Source organism: Micropterus dolomieu, linkage group LG07 (assembly GCF_021292245.1).
Source record: "Micropterus dolomieu isolate WLL.071019.BEF.003 ecotype Adirondacks linkage group LG07, ASM2129224v1, whole genome shotgun sequence".
Taxonomy (NCBI): domain Eukaryota; kingdom Metazoa; phylum Chordata; class Actinopteri; order Centrarchiformes; family Centrarchidae; genus Micropterus; species Micropterus dolomieu.
The window spans coordinates 24,878,591-24,897,549 of record NC_060156.1 but is presented as its reverse complement, the minus strand read 5'-3'; the positions used below and the strand labels follow the sequence as shown (position 1 = coordinate 24,897,549).

The 18,959-nt window shown below is 39.7% G+C and overlaps 1 protein-coding gene and 1 long non-coding RNA gene across 6 annotated transcripts in view; one reads left to right on the top strand and one right to left on the bottom strand.

Moving 5' to 3' along the window:
* Positions 1-18,959, bottom strand: part of LOC123974305 (5'-AMP-activated protein kinase subunit gamma-1-like) — a 52,436-nt gene that overhangs the window by 3,315 nt on the left and 30,162 nt on the right. The window contains exons 22-53 of one of the 5 annotated variants that reach the window (XM_046054909.1): positions 17,987-18,088; positions 17,761-17,851; positions 16,763-16,880; positions 16,455-16,662; positions 15,773-15,881; positions 14,938-15,175; positions 13,085-13,205; positions 12,821-12,921; positions 12,280-12,382; positions 11,824-11,943; positions 11,553-11,705; positions 11,285-11,456; positions 10,797-10,921; positions 9,286-9,420; positions 9,007-9,156; positions 8,805-8,912; positions 8,306-8,368; positions 8,076-8,174; positions 7,246-7,474; positions 6,522-6,652; positions 6,301-6,423; positions 6,172-6,217; positions 5,635-5,679; positions 4,907-4,998; positions 3,793-3,921; positions 3,549-3,689; positions 3,088-3,215; positions 2,799-2,969; positions 2,387-2,541; positions 793-941; positions 506-594; positions 319-417 (exon numbers count right to left, since the gene is read on the bottom strand). In XM_046054909.1, coding sequence (XP_045910865.1) covers positions 319-417; positions 506-594; positions 793-941; positions 2,387-2,541; positions 2,799-2,969; positions 3,088-3,215; positions 3,549-3,689; positions 3,793-3,921; positions 4,907-4,998; positions 5,635-5,679; positions 6,172-6,217; positions 6,301-6,423; positions 6,522-6,652; positions 7,246-7,474; positions 8,076-8,174; positions 8,306-8,368; positions 8,805-8,912; positions 9,007-9,156; positions 9,286-9,420; positions 10,797-10,921; positions 11,285-11,456; positions 11,553-11,705; positions 11,824-11,943; positions 12,280-12,382; positions 12,821-12,921; positions 13,085-13,205; positions 14,938-15,175; positions 15,773-15,881; positions 16,455-16,662; positions 16,763-16,880; positions 17,761-17,851; positions 17,987-18,088 — 4,043 coding nt within the window. Of the gene's footprint in view, positions 1-318; positions 418-505; positions 595-792; positions 942-2,386; positions 2,542-2,798; positions 2,970-3,087; positions 3,216-3,548; positions 3,690-3,792; positions 3,922-4,906; positions 4,999-5,634; positions 5,680-6,171; positions 6,218-6,300; positions 6,424-6,521; positions 6,653-7,245; positions 7,475-8,075; positions 8,175-8,305; positions 8,369-8,804; positions 8,913-9,006; positions 9,157-9,285; positions 9,421-10,796; positions 10,922-11,284; positions 11,457-11,552; positions 11,706-11,823; positions 11,944-12,279; positions 12,383-12,820; positions 12,922-13,084; positions 13,206-14,937; positions 15,176-15,772; positions 15,882-16,454; positions 16,663-16,762; positions 16,881-17,760; positions 17,852-17,986; positions 18,089-18,959 lie in introns of those variants that run through there. The other 4 variants (XM_046054910.1, XR_006825817.1, XR_006825818.1 and 1 more) reach the window with 4 other exon arrangements.
* Positions 4,997-14,433, top strand: LOC123974310. The gene is made up of 7 exons (XR_006825823.1): positions 4,997-5,112; positions 6,119-6,189; positions 6,315-6,471; positions 11,293-11,353; positions 11,559-11,724; positions 12,836-12,986; positions 14,187-14,433. It is a non-coding gene; the product is annotated as an uncharacterized LOC123974310 (long non-coding RNA).

Genomic DNA, 18,959 nt, shown 5'->3' with positions numbered 1-18,959 from the left:
AAGTCATATATCTGATGATTTGTCTACAAGATTCCTGACTTTGTGCAAGTGAACCTCAGATTTAATGCTTTTTTAAAGGCAAAGGGGGGTCACGTCAAATATTGATTTGATTTAGACTTTGTTTCCATTCACTCGCTTTGCATTTTAATTGATAAATGTAATCTAATAACCCGTCTATTTTTGAAACCATTCTTACTTTACAGCATTTTGCCACACCTGCCTAAAACTTGTACTTTGCACAATACTGTATGTTGTTTTGTGTTTAGAATAATCAAACCTAAAGCTAGTCTGTCAAATATCTGCATGTGGAGTAAATACCCCTTGACGTAGATATCACTGGACTGTTGACCGGTCAGAAAGTTGCTGTCTTCCAGAATCACATCTTCTGTGTTCCATATGATGATACGCAGCTCGTACCTGGACATAAACATTAGTGTATTGTTAGCTGCCCTTTTCAAAAACAAATTTGTGTCATCAAGATTGGCCAGCAGCTGCTGAAAGAGACCTTTTTGGTTTTCGAGGTGAAATGTCCACTGGAGGCCCCGGGTGAGGCAGGTCCATGGGAAACATGTCTACCCACATCTGGACCTGGCCCTACACACACACACACACACACACACAAATAATCAATAACTGTTTCTTGTCTTATATTTGTGCTTAAATGATTCCTCTGCAAAGAAACACGTCACAATACACGACTTTTTGTCAGAGGAAAAGTAAAAATATTTTGGTTCTATCACATATGATATTCAGAGAACCGTATGCTTTATAAGATGATGTTATTAAAAGTACCTGGTCCATGCCGGGCCGGGCCTTGTTGAACAGAGTTCTGGTCTCGATGTGTTCTGGTACCAGCTTGCATCCCACAGCTGGGATCTCCGACCAGCGGTGGAGGATCTTCAGAGACAAGTGCTCATAGGACTCCTCTGGTTCATCTGACACTTAATAATCATTAATGTCACACACACCACACGATTATATTCAAGAGCTAAAAGTGAGACTGCTGTTGTCATCTGAACTATAAAACAGCGGTAAAGATTCATATTAAAATGCTTTATAAAGAAAGATTGACTCCGTGAAATTTTGTAATCCCTATGTTCCTGTCAAGGATTACAGCAAAACTTTCTTCTCCTTAGATATAATTGTGCAGCTGCATAATGTCACAATGTACAATAAATACATAATTTAATTTTGTCAGTAATTTTACCCTTATTTAATAGATATAAGGTGTACATATTTGTGTTATAAAAAAGGTAATGATGCAGCTATAAAGCCCATCACCTTGGGAACAAGTCAGACCGGGCTTGTCAGAATCAGAAGTATCCCTCAGGTGAGCGTGTGACACATAAATCAAAACCTGTAAATATTACTGTATAGCCTATCTGAGAGAAAGCAACTATAGACATCTATGGTGATAATCTGTGTGCTGATCCATCTGTAGTGTTTTTGTGAAATTTGTAATAGAAGTATTTGATCCTAGTCCGGGTGAGACCATTGGCCCCCTAACTGGTTATTTAGCTTGGCTACAGAAATCAGTTATTAGTATTGGAAGCTTCCCCTGACTGATGATTTTCTTTTATACGGAATAGTTTTACTAAGACGGCTTGATGATAGGAAGTGCTTACAATAAACAAATTATCACTGAATTGACATTCATGTATTTGTCTCTTCGTTGGAGTCATCTGGCAAACTATCTGCCGTTAGTTCACCACCATCATCAAAATACAAGGCAGGGACTGAAGCTGCCACAAAGGTTTACCAAACTATGTATAGACAGTCAAGAGAAGATTCACCCCGTGATGAATTTGATGAAAGGGTAATTAATACTTTTACGATGGTGTCCATCATGGCAGACGTCTCTGTGTACTATTTAGCATTTATAAGCAGTACATAAAAATTTAATAAATTGTTTATAACACTTACATAAATTATTTGATTATTATTACTACTGCATTAATTTTTAATATGCAGCATCTTTCTCTGGTAGTAAAAAAAAAAAATCTGCTAATCTGCTGTTTATTTTCTTGGTCTTCTGTATTAATGTCAAACCTCAAAATGATTCAGTTTACTGCAAAGCTGAAAGAATAAGATTTTTTAATTAGTTATCAAATCAGTTAGGGTTTGATACCGATACTTTGCACTTTTATACAGTACTTGAGTAAATATACTACCACCACTAGTGGTAAACAGATTTAAGTGTATTTGTCATCAACTATAACTCCTCTGGGCACGGCTGGTGTATAATCCGAAAATAGACAATGAATGACAATGTAGTAAAACAGCTGTAATAATATAAAATGAATTTCTAATTGTTGACAAATGCTGTAGGTTAAGAAAAACATTTTATATACTGTTTATAAAGACAAAATGGGTGTCCAGTCATTACCTTCATTCATGAAGAGGGTCTTGCCAACAAACACTTTGCCAGCCACAGTGATGCGCCCTGGTGTGAAATGAGGACCGTCTAGACCGTTCTCTCTGCACAGCTTAGACAACAGCTCTGATGGCTTCAAACAGTCTCTCCAGGCATTATAACCGTCACTAACAAGAAACACAGGGGGCCAGAGGAACAGGAACTTGTATGGTTTGCATACAAATTATAAGGTTTTACTGAAAGCTTCGTAAAAGGTCTTTCCTTCTTTAATTTAATGTGTTTGTTCAGATGAAAATGACAATGGTTAAGCAAATTAGAGCATAGAGATGAAGTAGGTAAGAAATTACTCTAACCAGCATGATGATAATTTACTTAAATGAACCGAGGGGTAAAATAAAATAAATAATAAAGTAAAATAACTTACAGGCTGTACTCAGTAGGGAGTCCACAGGTGGCTCTGTGTCGGCTGTAGAATCGGTTCTCCAGGTCAATGCGAGTCTCTCCTATCAGGTCGTCCCCACCCACCAAGTCATAGTCATAGATCAGCAGCGTAAGCAGAGACTCCTGAGGAAATGTCGCCTGCATCTCAAAAGATCTGGGGAAAAAAGGAAGGAAGGAGAAACAACTTGAGAAGTTCTGTGTCAGGCTTCAACCATTAAACACCTGAGGTGGGGACTACTTTAAACCACAGGAGTAGTCAGCCAGTCATGTACCTTCCAAACACAGGATTCAGCTGTTTAGGGATGTAGTTGTCTCTGTCTTTGATTTCGTTCTTGCCAAGCCGAACAACAATGTAAGGGTCCGACTTCCCATCCGGGTCAGCTGGGTGCAGGTTAGACGCCTGAGGAGAGAAAGGAGACATGACCTAACACCTAACACAGCATGATATGTTATGACATGATGGCACACTTTAGTGTCATACAAGGATTCTGGATTTAAACCACAGGTGTGTAATTTTCATATTCTCCCTGTGTTTGCATGAATTTGCAACTGGGCTCCCTGATATTAACAGACCTGCATATTTGGTATTACACTGCCATTGGTCTTCGTTAAGGTGATGGTCAGAAACTCAATTTAAACCTCTGAATGCTGTTTTGGGATTGTGTGACATTTAAGAAGATTCATAGTAAACACTTTAAACCTCTAAAACTGATCTTTAAAAATGAGGACGCACAGAGACGATGTAAACCCGTATGAGGACTTGGACCGGGGAGTTGGGAGGTATTCCTCTGTTGACTCTGAAGTGTCCAGTGTCAGGGGCTTTGTCACCGTCATCTGCCTCATCCTCATTCAGTTTATACAGGCAGAATCGTCCCTGCAGAGAAGCAGATGCATATAATGGATCAGATCAGTAGTGAAATATATCAGTGGTCCTCAAGGTAGCACCCATAACAGGACATTCAACCTAACTGTCTCACCTTAAATTTGCCAACAAATCTCTCTTCAGTCGCCCCCTCTTCCTCATTGGCTTTCCCTCTGAACAGTTCATATGTGTTCACCCAATCGTCAAAAGGCCCAAACTCTGCCTCCAGCTCCTTGTTGTACAGCTGCAGAGAGATTGCCAGCATCACTGCATTGTATTTTCTCTCTGACATATATCAACACCAGCATATATTTCCTCTAAGACAGTAAACAGACAATCACACACTCCAATCAGATCTTAGTTGTCCAAAGATTTTTAAATTCATCAAATACTGTGTGAGTTTGTAAAAACATTTTTTGTTGGTTCAAAAATGTATTAATTTATATTTTACAGGCAGTGTTTCCTACAGGTTGACTGTAACTGTGTCGGGGACGGGGTATATTGTTTATTTTCTTTGATGTTATTTGAAAGAATACACTAACCTATTTCTTGTAGGTTATTTCTTATTTCACTATTTTAATTCTACTTAAATTTCCACTATATTTTAGTGTTTACTCACAAACTACTTCCAGCACTGCTGCTGTACCTGCATATAAAATATCCACCGTGTCCGCATCATCTTACGTAATACCAGATAACGTCTCTGTCTTTGTGTTTCTCTGCAAAGGGTGGGGAAAAAAAAAAACGGATCGCCAAATATACTTTGGCAGCCGTTAATTTGCTTTGGCGGTCTTGCCCAAGTAAAGTCTATGTGTAGGAAACACAGTATAGGTCAAATTATATTTTAACAAATGCACCAAAAATTCTACTGACTGCAAAATCAAATCTACACACTGCTAGAAAGAAATACTTTATTGTATATGCTTTTTGCACACTGATCCGAGCTGTGGTTGAGATTTACCTTCTATCACAAACTCCATAAAGTGATAGCAACGATAATGTACCGTGTTATGCCCTAACAAGTTCAACAAAACCAATAGGAGAGTGAGGAAACTGTCAATCAAGCACAGTCAAGAGTCTGATTATAGACCATTACCATCAATGCCTTTTGGAGCATTAAGGAACTTAACCTCTGTTGTGGTCACTGTAGTCCCTCCGTTTTCATTCTAAAACAGTCTGCATGTCCGCTGTGATCTTATTGGACTTGCAGTGTTGTTTGAAGTGAGTACCTTGAGTGTGGCTAATTTAGTAGGTAGACCCAAGTTCGGCTCCAGGTTTACTTTTCCTTTGAATTTCTTCTTGTCTCCATCTGACAGGCTGACTGATGAACAAACATAACAGATTTTAAACACTGACATAAAGAACCACATGGAAATGAAGAAAAAGAACATGTATTTGCTTTGTGATGACAGAAGGGTTTCACAGCTCGGGAAACGTAAGTAGATTCAGTTATTTATTTATTTTTTTGATTTTGAAATGCCACGCTCCAAAGTGTCACTCAGAAACCTACAAGTGAACCAAGTTCCCTTCATCTCCACCAGAAGAAACACAAAAGTTAAAAGGGTTCCCTCTTAGCATATAGAGATTAAACATCAGTCATTTTTTTTTTCCCATTTCCAACGCTGTCTGTTCTTTCAGGAGAACTTCTTCATAAAATCATCAGTACTTGTACACCCAGCAAAGTGACCACCACCACTTTGTCCACAGCTTAAAAGTGCATTAAAAAAGCAGGAGCTGGAGGGTAACAGTGGTAGCTGCAGGTCAGATCATGCAGTGACAGAACCACACATCCAGTACATCAACAGTATGACACTATCCAGAAACAGAGCTCCCTACAGCAAGTTCCCAGAACCTCCAGCTGTCAGTAAACAAGATTTCCTCCCAGGAATCAGAGGCTAAAACTGGCTTAAAATGCTTTATGTCCCTTAATGACAACTTTTTTTTAGTCTGTCCTTACCCAAAGAGTCTATTCCTTCGCTGACCAAGCTGCTGTACGGCAAAGCTGCAACACACAACATTGTGTGTGTGTGGGTCAGGGCAAAAATAATGGGATAAACCTTTATTGACTAGTTTACCCACAATATTTATAACAGACGTAAACGAGGCTATGAGAGTAAACAGTAAAGTTGTGGGCCGGGCAGCTAAACAAAGAGCTGAAACTTACTATAAAGCTCCGTAAAGCTAAAGTACTGAAGTGATGATTCTCTGTAAGGTTCATCACTACGAGAGACCCCTTTCATATTGTAACATTCTCTTTACATTGTCATTTGATACATAAATATTGATTATAGCTGCTTCATCTCAAAGTACATCTTTTCATTACTGTTTGTGACATACACTAAGTAATGAATTCAGATGTGATGAGGGAACTAGATATGACTGAAAATACTAGTGTGGCACTTTGACATTTAATTCAGCAAAACACAACCAACTTTTCACAGAGCACCTTCACCATGACTGACAGAGGCCTAATGGCACATGAAAGGAGTTTTACCTTTTTCAAAGACCTGAGGTAAGAGAGTGTTGTCCTTCAGTTTGGCCTGGAACACAAACATATTTACATTTTCATTTTTTACAAATAGCTGTCAGAGCTTTTGCAACAGAACTCATCAACCAGTGCTACCTGTTTCTCTACAGATACGTAGTATTTGGACCACCAGTCGATGACACACTCTGCTGATTCGTCAGCGATGGTCCGCCTCCTCCGCTTGGTGGAACGGCCACGGGTGCTCTTTGTTCTGCTGTCCTGGATTTAAAATATACACATGCAAATATTTAGACAGTGGTGCATGTGGTACGTAAGAACACAGTTGTTTATGTTGTTGTTTATGCAGTAACTTTCACCCTTTTCCTCCTGGATTCTTGCATTGGGGGGGGTGAGGCTGGAGCCGGGGCTTCATCCTCCACAGTGATCAGGCAATCCTGATTTGTCAGTGCTACAGCTGAACTGGTCTCTCCAGCAGGCTGGGACAGTCCTATTGGACAAGAGAAAACGATAAATATTCTTACGGGATAAGAAAAAGATCAAGTAAGCCCAAGCCTACTGGACAGGAGGATCATCAACATCAGAATCAGGAATACTTTTTATTTTTATTTCAGTGCGAATATTGATAAAACTTTCTAGCACAAGATCCATTAAGTGAACATTTTACAGAGCTTCAGAAATGTCCAGTAAGTGGTTGTTTTTTCCAAAATCAATATTGAACCTTCAAGCTCACTAGGCATATTGTTTATACGCGACTATATGCCGTTTTAGCAACCGAGAACATCTTGGCCAAGAACATAGTTTAAAAAAGTTTTATTTTTTAAAGATGGGGGAAAATGCTAAAAAGACAGTATAAGTTTTTTTTTTTTTTTGTATCACTTAATGATACTGCAGCTGTTTCTCTTGTGTCCAAGAATAGAAAGCAGACTGTATCAGCACGGTAATACTTACAGATCTAAGTTGTTGGACAATAACTAGAAGCAGTAGTACACTTGTATAGCTCCTCTGTTGTAAATAATTGTTGTAAATGATTCTTTGTGTGCCACACACATACACAAGCACAGACATACACACATTTATTACCCTCAGTGCTTTGTGGTTCTGGTGCCACTGCAGGTCCAGTGGTGTATGTGACCTTGGATGGTTTGTGTGTCTTTTTTGGTGGAGCAGGCAGGGCTGGAGGTGGAGTGTATTTGAAGGCCTTGAGGTTGTTGACAATGTGGTTTCCAACCAATGTGCTGCGACCAAAAGCCCTCCAATCGACAACAGTGATACTGAGCGGAGGATGGAGGTGTTCGTTCTCTGGTAACTCCTAAGAGACAGTAGAATAGAGTAGAACGTTTACGTACAAAAGCCAGAGTCGATCCAGGGATGCTGTGGTTACATAGCACCCTACATGGCCAAAGGTATGTAGGGTGTATGTGGACACCTGAACATTACACCTATATGTGATTCTTGAACATCTCGTTCCAAGCCATGGGCTTTCATATCAGCTTTCAACAAACGTTTGAAACCTGGCAGCAGGGCTTTGATCCTATTCAGCCATAAGAGCATTATAGAGAGGTCCAACACTGATGTTGGGTGATCAGGTCTGGCTCACAGCATTCTACTTGATTCCAAAGATGTTTGACGGAGGGGAGGTCGGGGCTATGTGCAGGCCAGTCAGGTTTTCCCACACCAAATTGGGAAAACCATTTCTTTGTGGACCTGGATTGTGTTGAGACAGGGACTTCCCTCAAACTACTGCCAGAGTTGGAAGCACACTCTTGTGGAAATATCATGTGTGGAAATGTCTAGACACATTGGGCCAATGGGCCTCCAGGACTCCCCACTAGTTGGATTTGATGTACTGAGAATGTTTTGCCATGCTGTATTTACGTCATGATGTACTATAAATGCTGTATTGGTCTTACCAGCTCTATGGCATCAATCAGCGTGGTGAAGTTTGGATTGGACTTGTACTTCTGAATGACAGAGGAGCGCAGCGTTTTACCTGCACACTCTATGAAGACCTAGAGAAGGAGAAATGGGTTTTATTATTTAATTTCATGAGGGTCATCTGTTATGGACTCTCAAAAGAAGCAGAGCCCTAAAATGGGACACAGCTTGTTCATGTAACTCATGTTTGTTTGTGTGTTTGTACCTGTGGGCGATCAACAGTCAGGAACTGAACCTTCCTCAGCTCCCTCAGACCCCAGAATAACACCTGGAGGAAAGAACACACACAAAGTTTTGTTAGAGCTGCGTGTGTGTTAGAATTTGAGGCAGGAGGTGTTATTTGATGGTTACGTTGAAAGTAAAAAAAAATAAATAAATCACCATCCCCATTTCATAACAGAGTAGATGGGTAAAAACATTGTATCTCTAACGTTCGTGAATTTAATTTGACTCTTTCAAATAAACTGAAGGATTAAGTGTTCCTTTATAGGTTGAGAGTCATGCATCATCATGAAGTATTTAAAATTAGCTCAACCGTACACAGTAGTATGATGCTACATGCACAGTAATGCAGCAGTAATATTAATCCAGAAACATCAGATATAATAGTGAAACAATAACAGGGACTACTTTACTGCAGAATGAATACTTTTAGGAAATTCTTCTGATAATACTTAATTAGAGAGAGAGAGAGGCAGCCAAACCTCCAGCCTGTAGGTGCTGAGAACAGGTCTGATGTTAGCAGGAACCTTGTAGATGCCTCCTTCCTGTTCCTCTAACGCCGGCAGACTCTGCTCCCCGGACTCTGGGATCTACATGATACTTCTTTGTTATTAGTGTTTCATTCTACATTTGTCTTCCATCATCATGATGGAAACTAAATGGTTATTGAAATGACTGACTGACCTGCAGAAGTTCAAAGGCAGCCAGCAGGTCTCCTCCTGGCTGGCTGCCGCAGTGCAGCGGGCTGTACTGCAGAGTTGGAGGTGTGTACGGGTCAGAGGCCAACCGAACCTCGGGCACCGCCACTGTGGCTCCCAGATACTCCGCCTTACTCTGTTCACAACAGGAGATGGGGTGAGATCAGATAGAGGTCATAAGTTCAATTCAGAGAGTCAGTAGCAAAATATCTAATACAGTGATTAAACTATTACTTGATTGATCTATCTGTCAACACAACAATACCAGTGCGTCGTCGTCGTACACCTCGATGAGAATGCGTGGCGGCTCCTGCTGGATGTGCTGCAGATCTCCAAACAGCAACAGGCCACTCATCTGCAAACACTGATTCCATGTTGGACTGAGAGTCTGACTGATCACCTGACAGCAACACACACACACACACACACACACACACACACCCCATTATTACATAAATAAACTACAAGTGCACTCAGAGTGCAGACCTCCACCAAGTAGTCCAGTCCAAAACTATTAGAATTACAGCATGTCAAAATGTGGTTTTGTCTAGTTGAAGCGCCGTCATCTCAGCTTATAACTGACATATCTGGCAATTAACAAAAGTGAAAAATACTTTGTGTATCTTTCCCGTCATTTGGATCTGCTCCAATAATTTAACGGGTTCTTCCTTGGCATATGTTACACCCTTCCACTAATTTTTATGGAAATCGGGCTGGAAGTTTTTCGGTAACCGTGCTGAAAGACAAACAAACGAACAAACAGCACCGAAAACATAACCTGCTTGGAGAAGGTAACAAATCAGACCTGGACAGGACCAGCTCAGGAGACACAAACATATTCACAGAATAGGAAAAGATTAGTTAAGACAATTAGCAAGCTGCTAACTAGTACTTAGCTACTAATCAAGTGCCATCTTAAAAATTAAGTTTGCATCAGCTGATTGGCTGACTAATATCCAATAGTGTTCAGAAAGATGCGCCATTTAGAACCTTTAACAGCTACTTCTTTGCCAACTTTGTCAAGATCTAATGTTCATGTACACCTGTACAATCTAACGCACTATCACCATAATGCAGTTCAGCACAACAACACCAACTCTACAACCTCAATAATAAACATACATGTATAGTTGAATTAACTCCTCTTGGACAGTGTCAGCAAAAACCTTTATTTTAATTATGAGCTTGGTAAATTGACTGTTTATTTCAGAGCTGTTGTAATTGATTGCATTAGATTGTAAAGGTGTAAATACTGAGTGTATATGTCTCATTCAATCAATTGTCATTAGTCTTGATTGCTGCCAACAAAACATATTATACAACCTGCCACATGTGTCTGATAATGTACTGTATCTATAATCTTTAGAGTTCTCTAATCTTTACGGTGCAGTACAATGACTTCTGACCTTTTCCACAAGCTACATCACCATTCCTGAACTCAAACAAAGATCATTCCACGTAAAATGATACCATTTCCAGTGGCTGTCTTTGTTTGTGTCCATGAGCGGAAGGACAGCCTGTAAAACCAGCAAAAATACTATGTCACTGTGCAGGAAGCAACATGCAGTGGCAGAAGAATCTAGAGCTGCATGTTGAGCTGCATTTGTCAAGTTTGATGCAACACATGGGTCATTTTTTATCTGAGTGTAATCATGAATGTAAAAGTGTCAAATAAAAATTACATGAAAGGCACAAACTAAACATCTAACCCCTGCAGCTAGACCAGTACCCCAGCGAAACTTAATTGTTGTCCTAGGAACCCACAAATGTACTTACATTGGTGGTTTGGCTGTGTGACAAAAATGTAACTCGAGCAAAAGGGTCAGACAGGCCGGTGTTGTCTGCAGCGATCAGACCCCGAGCCTGATACATGTGGCACCTCAACTGGAACTGGTGCTGCTCTGGAGACACACACACAACATGGAGTTTATGGTGATCTTAAAGCATTAGTTTACCAACATCCTAAAAACGGATATTTTCATTTACTCATAGTGTTATCTTCTGGAACATGACTTGGAAACTTACTTGAGACCTAATGTAAGTGTGATGTTATGAATTTGAAGGTAAACCATTCCTTTTCTGTGTATTGTATTATTCAGACATCGAAATGCCTGAAGCAAATTCTACATACGACAGAATTACGTGGTCATTATTTGGTCAAAAAGAAGCCAATAATAAAAAGTAATGCTATTTGCAATGTGTGAATTTCAAAGACAAAATAACCATGCAAATGGAGGGAGTGTAATAATTTGTCTGTCTCTCACCGCTGCAGATCAGGTATGATGGAGGGCATCTGGCATCAGCGCCCCCTGTGGCCGGACAGAATTGTGGAGGTAGGTCATCGAGCATGTGGATGGAGTCTACCCAGGTTCCATACCAGAGATACACATCCAGCTTCGCTTGGACGGACAAACCTGCAACACGCTTTCCTGGAGGCTGCACGCACACACACGCACATACATCAGTTGGTCTCTGCCTGCAATCCTAAATTGAAACATACCTGAGTTTTAAGTCCTGTGTTTGTGTGTTTACCTTTAGAAACAGTGTTATTATCTTGCCACAGTGGATTCCCCGGGCCTCCTTGCTGCTGGAGTACAGCAGGTCTCTGGCTCGGATTCGAGCGCAGGCAACACGCTTGTTGTTGCTTAGCAACCACACAAAGACGTCGGGAACTGTGTGCTGGGGCTGCAGTAGGATGTAAAAGGTAAATAACAGCCATGTCTTACAAACAAATTGTCAGGATGCACACACACACACGCACGCACACACACACACACACACACACACACGGTGAGTCCCGTACCTCTTCCACAAGGAAGCGCAGTTTGAGTATGAGTTTTGTTGCGTCCTGCAGCATTTCTTTCACACCACCAACTGAATTCTTCCTCTCTCCCAATGTCTGGGCCTCTCCTATCATACTCTCCTGCAACAGAAACACACACATTGTTGTAATGCAAGATTCCTGCACATCTTTGGTGCAACTAATCTGTGCTTCTTAGGCTTGATGTAACACATTTAATATGAACTTCTGACTAATAACACATGCAACCTTTTTGTGAACAGTTTGCATTTGCCACAACAAATCCCCATTATTGGCGTAATCTTCAATGTGTGATGTAAAAACAAACATTAACCCACAAGAAACAAATCAGCATCTGGATCTGTTTGTGGAGAGAGATTCAGACCTCAGGAGAAAGACTGAGCACACTTGTTTATATTTAAGCCTGTGTTTTAGTGCATGTTCCTCAGATTTTCCCACCAGTTCCTGTTTACACATGGTGAGGCGTTTCTTATCCAGCTGTGTCAGGTAGCTCGACTTTAGCTCTGCCTTCAACTTGGCCTCAGCTGCTGCGATGAAACTCCTGCAGAAAAACAGAATTCACATTTAACACTGACAGAAGAAGACACCCCTAACCCCTTAATGCAGACCTATAAATCTGACTTTAGCAGAGACATGGGGTGCAGAGAGTAGGGAACTGGAAATTAAGGAAACCCTAGTGTTCCTTTGTTAAGTCTAATCTAAATTGTTCTTCTGTGTTTATGACTTCACAGGTGAAAAAAAAAGGTATTTTAATGCAGATTAGATTATTATATTGAAATATTTAAGAAAATGTGGATTCTTAAGTTTCTCAGTTATAAACTTTCTCACAATGGAGCAATGAGAAGTTTGTTGTCACTAAAACAAATTCTATAAAGTTACAGATTGCTCATGTTCATTATTCGTCTTCCACATTTGACTTTTATAAAGAAAAGACAGATAAAGCAATGCTGTTAAAACTTTGATTAAACTGTCTGAATACCTTGCGTCCATACAGAATTCTTTAAGGATGATTCGGAGCATATACTCCGCCCCTGGATCTGACTTCCTGTGTAGCTCGGCTGCACTGTCCACACCCTCCTCCTGAAAGACAAGATATTTTTCTTTTTTACTAGGATGGCAGTGGGCACTGTTTAAAGAGCTATCAGGTAGGTTTTGAAAAGCTAGAACCTATAACAACAACTGTCGACTTTCTGACAACATTTGATCAGTGAAAAAAAATGTATGCGTGTGAGTGTGTACATACAAACAGAACAGCTATATTCTCCAGCATATTTGAGTTGTAGAGTCGGTATGTTCTGTCCTCCCAGTGACACGACACATTAATACACGGCTTCTGCTTCTCCAGAGGCAGATACATGTAGTGCCTAATTGTACACGCATACAAAAAATTAAAAGCAATATACTGTGAGCTAGAAAACAGAAAAAAAATAACTTTTCAATCCTCCCCCTCTTGGTAATAACTAAATGTAAAATGGCCAAGATTGTTAGCAGATTCAATAATATTCAACATCTAGATTTACTTTCAGGCAGCAGTCATCTATCCCCATTTATTCAATGTGGGGGAGCTTCATTTGAATTGAAAATCTAAAAGCAAGACTGCTGTAAAACTTCAATTAAAAGGCTAGTCTCAAGTAGACACCTGTCTCTTTTTTGGCCTGGTGTGGCTTCACGTTTTGACAAATAAATGCAGGTCTCATTTAGAAGCCTGGTCTGGTTTTTACAGAAGTTCTTTGAATATATAAATCCTCTTAAAGCCCATCGGGTCGCACTCTTGAGCTACTTCTAAGCTACTTAAACTGTACATACAAATATAAAACTATAAAAACTTTTGTCAATATGGACATGCTACACATTGTTAGATCCATTGGATTCTCTACAATTCAATAGCTCAGTTCATCTTATGGAAACAATTAATATTTACCAGTATGATGAAAAAAAGCCAAATTTTTATACAAGTAATATTCATACTGGAGGAAATAAACAGTTTAATTGTAGCCTATTTCCCATCTTTGCTGAGCAAGAGTTTTGTGAGAAAGGAATGAAAGGCCTGTCCCAAATATAGACAGGATGAGTTGAGTGATTTAAGCAAATAAAAGCCGGGGCTATTATTTTAAGTTTTACAGTATTTAACTTTTGAAAGACCAAATAACACAATCTTCCTCATGCAAATAACAAAAGTTGAATTCATAAACCATATTATGAACCCTTTCTCAGTTCTGTACATTCAGGGGTTTTGTAGCCTTACTTGGTCTGGTATAACCAGTAGCTTACGGTGGCTAATGCTAGCAAAATTTATACTGTTCATGTCACATAGCAGGACTTAATTTAACATGTATCTTTTACAGCCATAGCACACACAGAGGAGCAACAGAAAACATCCTGACTGGAAACATCATAAACTGGCATGGTTTGTGCACGGCCCAGGACCAGAGGGCTCTGCAGCGGGTGATTAAAACTACATGGGTACCCATCTCCGGAAAATCAGTGATATCAGTGAGGGGCCTAAGCAGAGCCCAAAGGATACTACAGGATAGTACCCACCCCAGCCACAGCCTGTTCACCCTTCTGCCCTCTGGGAAAAGATATAGAAGTTTCTGCTGCCACCTCACCAGACTGCAGAGCAGCTTTTCCCCCCAAGCTATCAGACTCTTGAACTAATTCATCCTCAGCACTGCTCCATTGAATATACAGTTTATGTTTACTTTTTTTATATTAATGTATAGTGCTGTTGCTATATAGCAGAAGAGAATTAGTAACTCAATTTCACTCTATAACCTGTTATATTGTGACAAATAAATCCACCTACCTACCCACACTACCAGATATTCCAATGTTGTTGTTTTTTTTTGCAAGAATAAAACAAGAAGCATGTCTCATCATATCTCTTTCTTATCTGGAGATAAAAGGCTCCAGAAAATTCTTGTTCGAGCAAACTCAATCCACTGGGGAAGACAATGAGGTGAGGCTGAAAGTGCCTGAAACTGTCACGCGTTCATACAGCCAATTACTCCAAAGTTTCTTGGAAAATGAAGTGAAACATTAAACCTCTTCAAGGCTCTACAGACCATCAAGAATCAAACAACAATGTGACTCAACTTGTTTCCTTTGACGATGAGTGGTCTTTCCGGAGGCGTGCTGGACGTAGAGGTGAAGGCCGTGTCCTGAGGCCCTCTGGGTAGGAGGGGGGAAGTCGGTGAGGTGGAAAGGGAGCTCAAAGAGCCGAACATGTCACCACTGTCTGCGACGTCCAACGCTTTTCTCCTCCGACTGACGGCAGGACTGGGCACAGGGATGCTGGGCTGGCCTGCAGGCTCCAAGACATTACCGTAGTTACCTGAGGGAGGAAACAAAAGTATATATCAACAGCGGTGGTGGAAAGTAACTAAGTACATTTACTCAAGTACTGTACATAAGTACAACTTTGAGGTACATGTACTTTACTTGAGTATTTCCATTTTGTGCTACTTTATCCTTCTACTCCATTACAATTCAGAGGAAAATATTATACTTTTTATTCCAGTACATATATTTGATAACTTACTAGTTACTTCCCAGATTCAGATTAAGAATACAAAATATAATCAACTAGATAATAATTGTATTAAAGTATATCAATAAGACTCTCCAGGTGGAAATTCACAAGCTACCCAGCAAGAGTATACATGCATCAATAAAAATAATTCAATAATAAAAATGGGCTATTCTGCAAAATGAGAGCCTTTTTTATTGGCTTCAGTCATAACTACAGGGTGAACAAAATAATACATACTTATTAAATATAAAGTAAAATACAAAAAGTAGTTGCAACAACACGTATTAAACAACATTATGAGCTCCTGCATTTGATTACTTGTGTGAAGTGTGATGTGTTTCTATTAAAAGAAAAAGACAAGGAGGGAAAACAGTGAGAGCAGTGGATTTGGTGACTCACCCAGGGAGAACTCAAAGCTGATGGGCCTGTCTCCAATCTTTCTGTCAATCATTGTTGCTTCAAACAACGCCCCGAACAGCAGAAATCTCTCCATGTTGTCTGTATTCAGCTGAACATCAGAAACAAAGCCATTTATTAATTGATCTGTTTGTCAAATAGACTTTCCATGTCATAATTTGAGGCACTTCGATGACCTGATAAGTATCTTTGTCTTTTGACCCCACCTGGTGTATGCATATGGAGGACCATAAATTGATTGATGAAATCGTAAATTAAAAGAGAAAGTAAATAAATAGGGGCATTTATACAAAGATAAATTTATTTAAAATTACATCACATATCATATTATTATATCAATTGATGTCACATTTATAAATTAATTAATGCCTACATCTGTTTATTACATCATTTGTGATGGTGCATTTAATGACATTAATTCATTTATTGAGTCACTTATTTATTTTGATTTTTGTAAATTCTGGTCCTCCATATATGCAATCATCTATCTGGCAAAGCTGACACCATTATTTTTATCTTGGTATTAGCTTGGCAAAGAGTAAAAGAAAGAATAAAATACAATAAAAGAATCAATAACCATCTAGTAATATCAAATTACTACACTCTGTTCCTATCTTCGGGAACATTAAGGATATTATTAAAAGAATTAAAAGAAACTTCTTACCCCAGCCGGAGATTCCACAGGCAGGACCTCTGCTGCCACAGCTTTTCCTTTATCATCTTCAGCAGCTCCTCCTGCTGCTCCTGCTGCTCCTGCTGCTCCTCCTGCAGGAGTCTTGCCATCCTTCCCTCCTTTCCCTGCTTTAAGTTTAGACTCCGAACCCATCCCTCCGGCTAGGATCTCCACTGCCAGCTCCATGTAGAGGCGACCCCTGCCACCAGCAAGAATTGGTTTGTTGTTGGTCAAGTATTAATCTTGAAATTTTTCTCACAATAAAAATATCTGAATAATTATCATCCTTTAACACTGACCTGTAGGACACGCCCTCTCCGATGCCCTCATTCAGCTCCACTGTGTCATCGCCTAATGAAAAGTTTCTTGCAGAGCCGTACAGGTTAATCCAAGCAGGACCAAATGTTGGTAAAAACCCTGGAGAAAGAGAGAATAAAGCCTTTTCACACAAGCTCCAAGTAAATTACTGGGAAAACCTTTCAGGTCACAGCTAGTGGCTTTCATTATTAACACATGCAGCTATATTTAGGAACATTCATTCATTCCCAACTGTCTTGCGCTTTTCACAAATGCCAGGGTAATGCTGGAATTAGTTGGGCCAGTGACTGTCCAGCAGATGGTAGTAATGCAACATGCCAACCGCCATAAAACAGAAGAAGATGATGGGGGTGAAAGCCAGATGTCAGAAGTATACACAGTGAGGGAAAAGGGGCTGGCGAAAAGCTGTTTTTTAAATTTCTGAATCTGTTCAGTTTCCAGACATTCTTGAAAAACAGAGCTTTCAACCTGTAGGCCTTGTTTATCCAGTCACCTGCACAACCAATAGCAAGGAAGGCGACCATAAACAGTTGTGGATTCAAATACGTCATCATTGGAGTATCATGATTGGTTCGCTCGTGCCACATAAAAAGTGTCTATAGTCAGTATGTAACTTTTTACGTGCTTGTCCCTGTGATGTAACTGCTCTTATTACCAACAGTCATGTTCCTGAAATGTTACTAGGTCTTAAGGTGGGAAACTGGAGATGCAGATTTCCCTGATTATCTGTTTCCATTTACACATGACACCATACAGAAAATGTTCCTGAACATTTGAGGATAGACTTCATGGGTGAAAGGTGAGTAAGATAGTCACCACGAGCCAACCAACAATTACCTTAAGGATTCTTCCTGCCTTCATTGTGATTACAGTCCTTTCTCACTTCCTTCTTCTGTTCCCTTCACATATTCCTCTTTTCCTTAAATTCTTCCTCCTATCTTCTCAACTTCCCTTCCGTCCTGACTTTCTCTCTCCTTACCTCTGTCACCATCCTGTTCGTTGGAGATGCGTCTCAAGTCAAAGTAGTGGGTCCCGATGGCAACATCACTCATGCTTCCCTCATCCCAGATCTATGAAGAAAGAGAAGCCAGAATCCTGACATTTATACTTGTGTTGTGTATGATATAACGGTGCATGTAAATATTTTAAGTGTAAATTGTGGTGAAATTAGTAGAAAGGCCACTTCGACATAATAACGTTCAGACCTGGATCTTCATTCTCTGACACAGAGGAGGAAACATCTCTGTAAAGATGATCTGCTCATTCCACACCGGGTCTGCTGTGGACTTCTGAGTAGAGGTACGACCCTGAGAGGCAATGTAAAGAATTTAAAAGATGATTTAGACTTACAGCTTACTCTGAATTCCAAACAAGTCCTATCATGACTCATGTACTCATTCTATGTGGAATACAATGCCTTCAAGAGGCAGCACAAGCGGACCTGGCAGTTAAGAGGATTTTGGAGATATTATTTGAAAAAAGAGCCTCATTACAATTGGTTAATAAGTTCACCTGTCCTCATGACATGTAATAATTGACATGTCTGCAACCATTAACCATGTTTAGTTTAGATATAGGATTTGTGAAAATGCTTCTGAATTTAGGCAAATTAATTTTCAGTACTTAAAATTTTAATTTTCTTGTATTCACAATTATTTAAACATGTTCCTTAAAATACAGATTTGAGACAAATAATTACACCTCTGTTTTTGAACTTTTGTACAACTTTCTTGTAAAAGAGTTTTTTCTTTTACTAAAAACACATCTGCTGTAAGATCTGAATAAATGTTCAGGACGCTGTCCAATGGCTGCTGTGAGCTTCAGAGCAGCTTCCTTGCATACAGTGGGTACGGAAAGTATTCAGACCCCTTTAAATTTTTCACTCTTTGTTTCATTGCAGCCATTTTCCAAAAATCAAAAAAGTTCATTTTATTTCTCAGTAATGTACACTCAGCACCCCATCTTGACAGAAAAAAACAGAAATGTAGAAATTTTTGCAAATTTATTAAAAAAGAAAAACTGAAATATCACATGGTCATAAGTATTCAGACCCTTTGCTCAGTATTTAGTAGAAGCACCCTTTTGATCTAATACAGCCATGAGTTGTTTTGGGAAAGATGCAACAAGTTTTTCACATCTGGATTTGGGTATCCTCTGCCATTCCTCCTTGCAGATCCT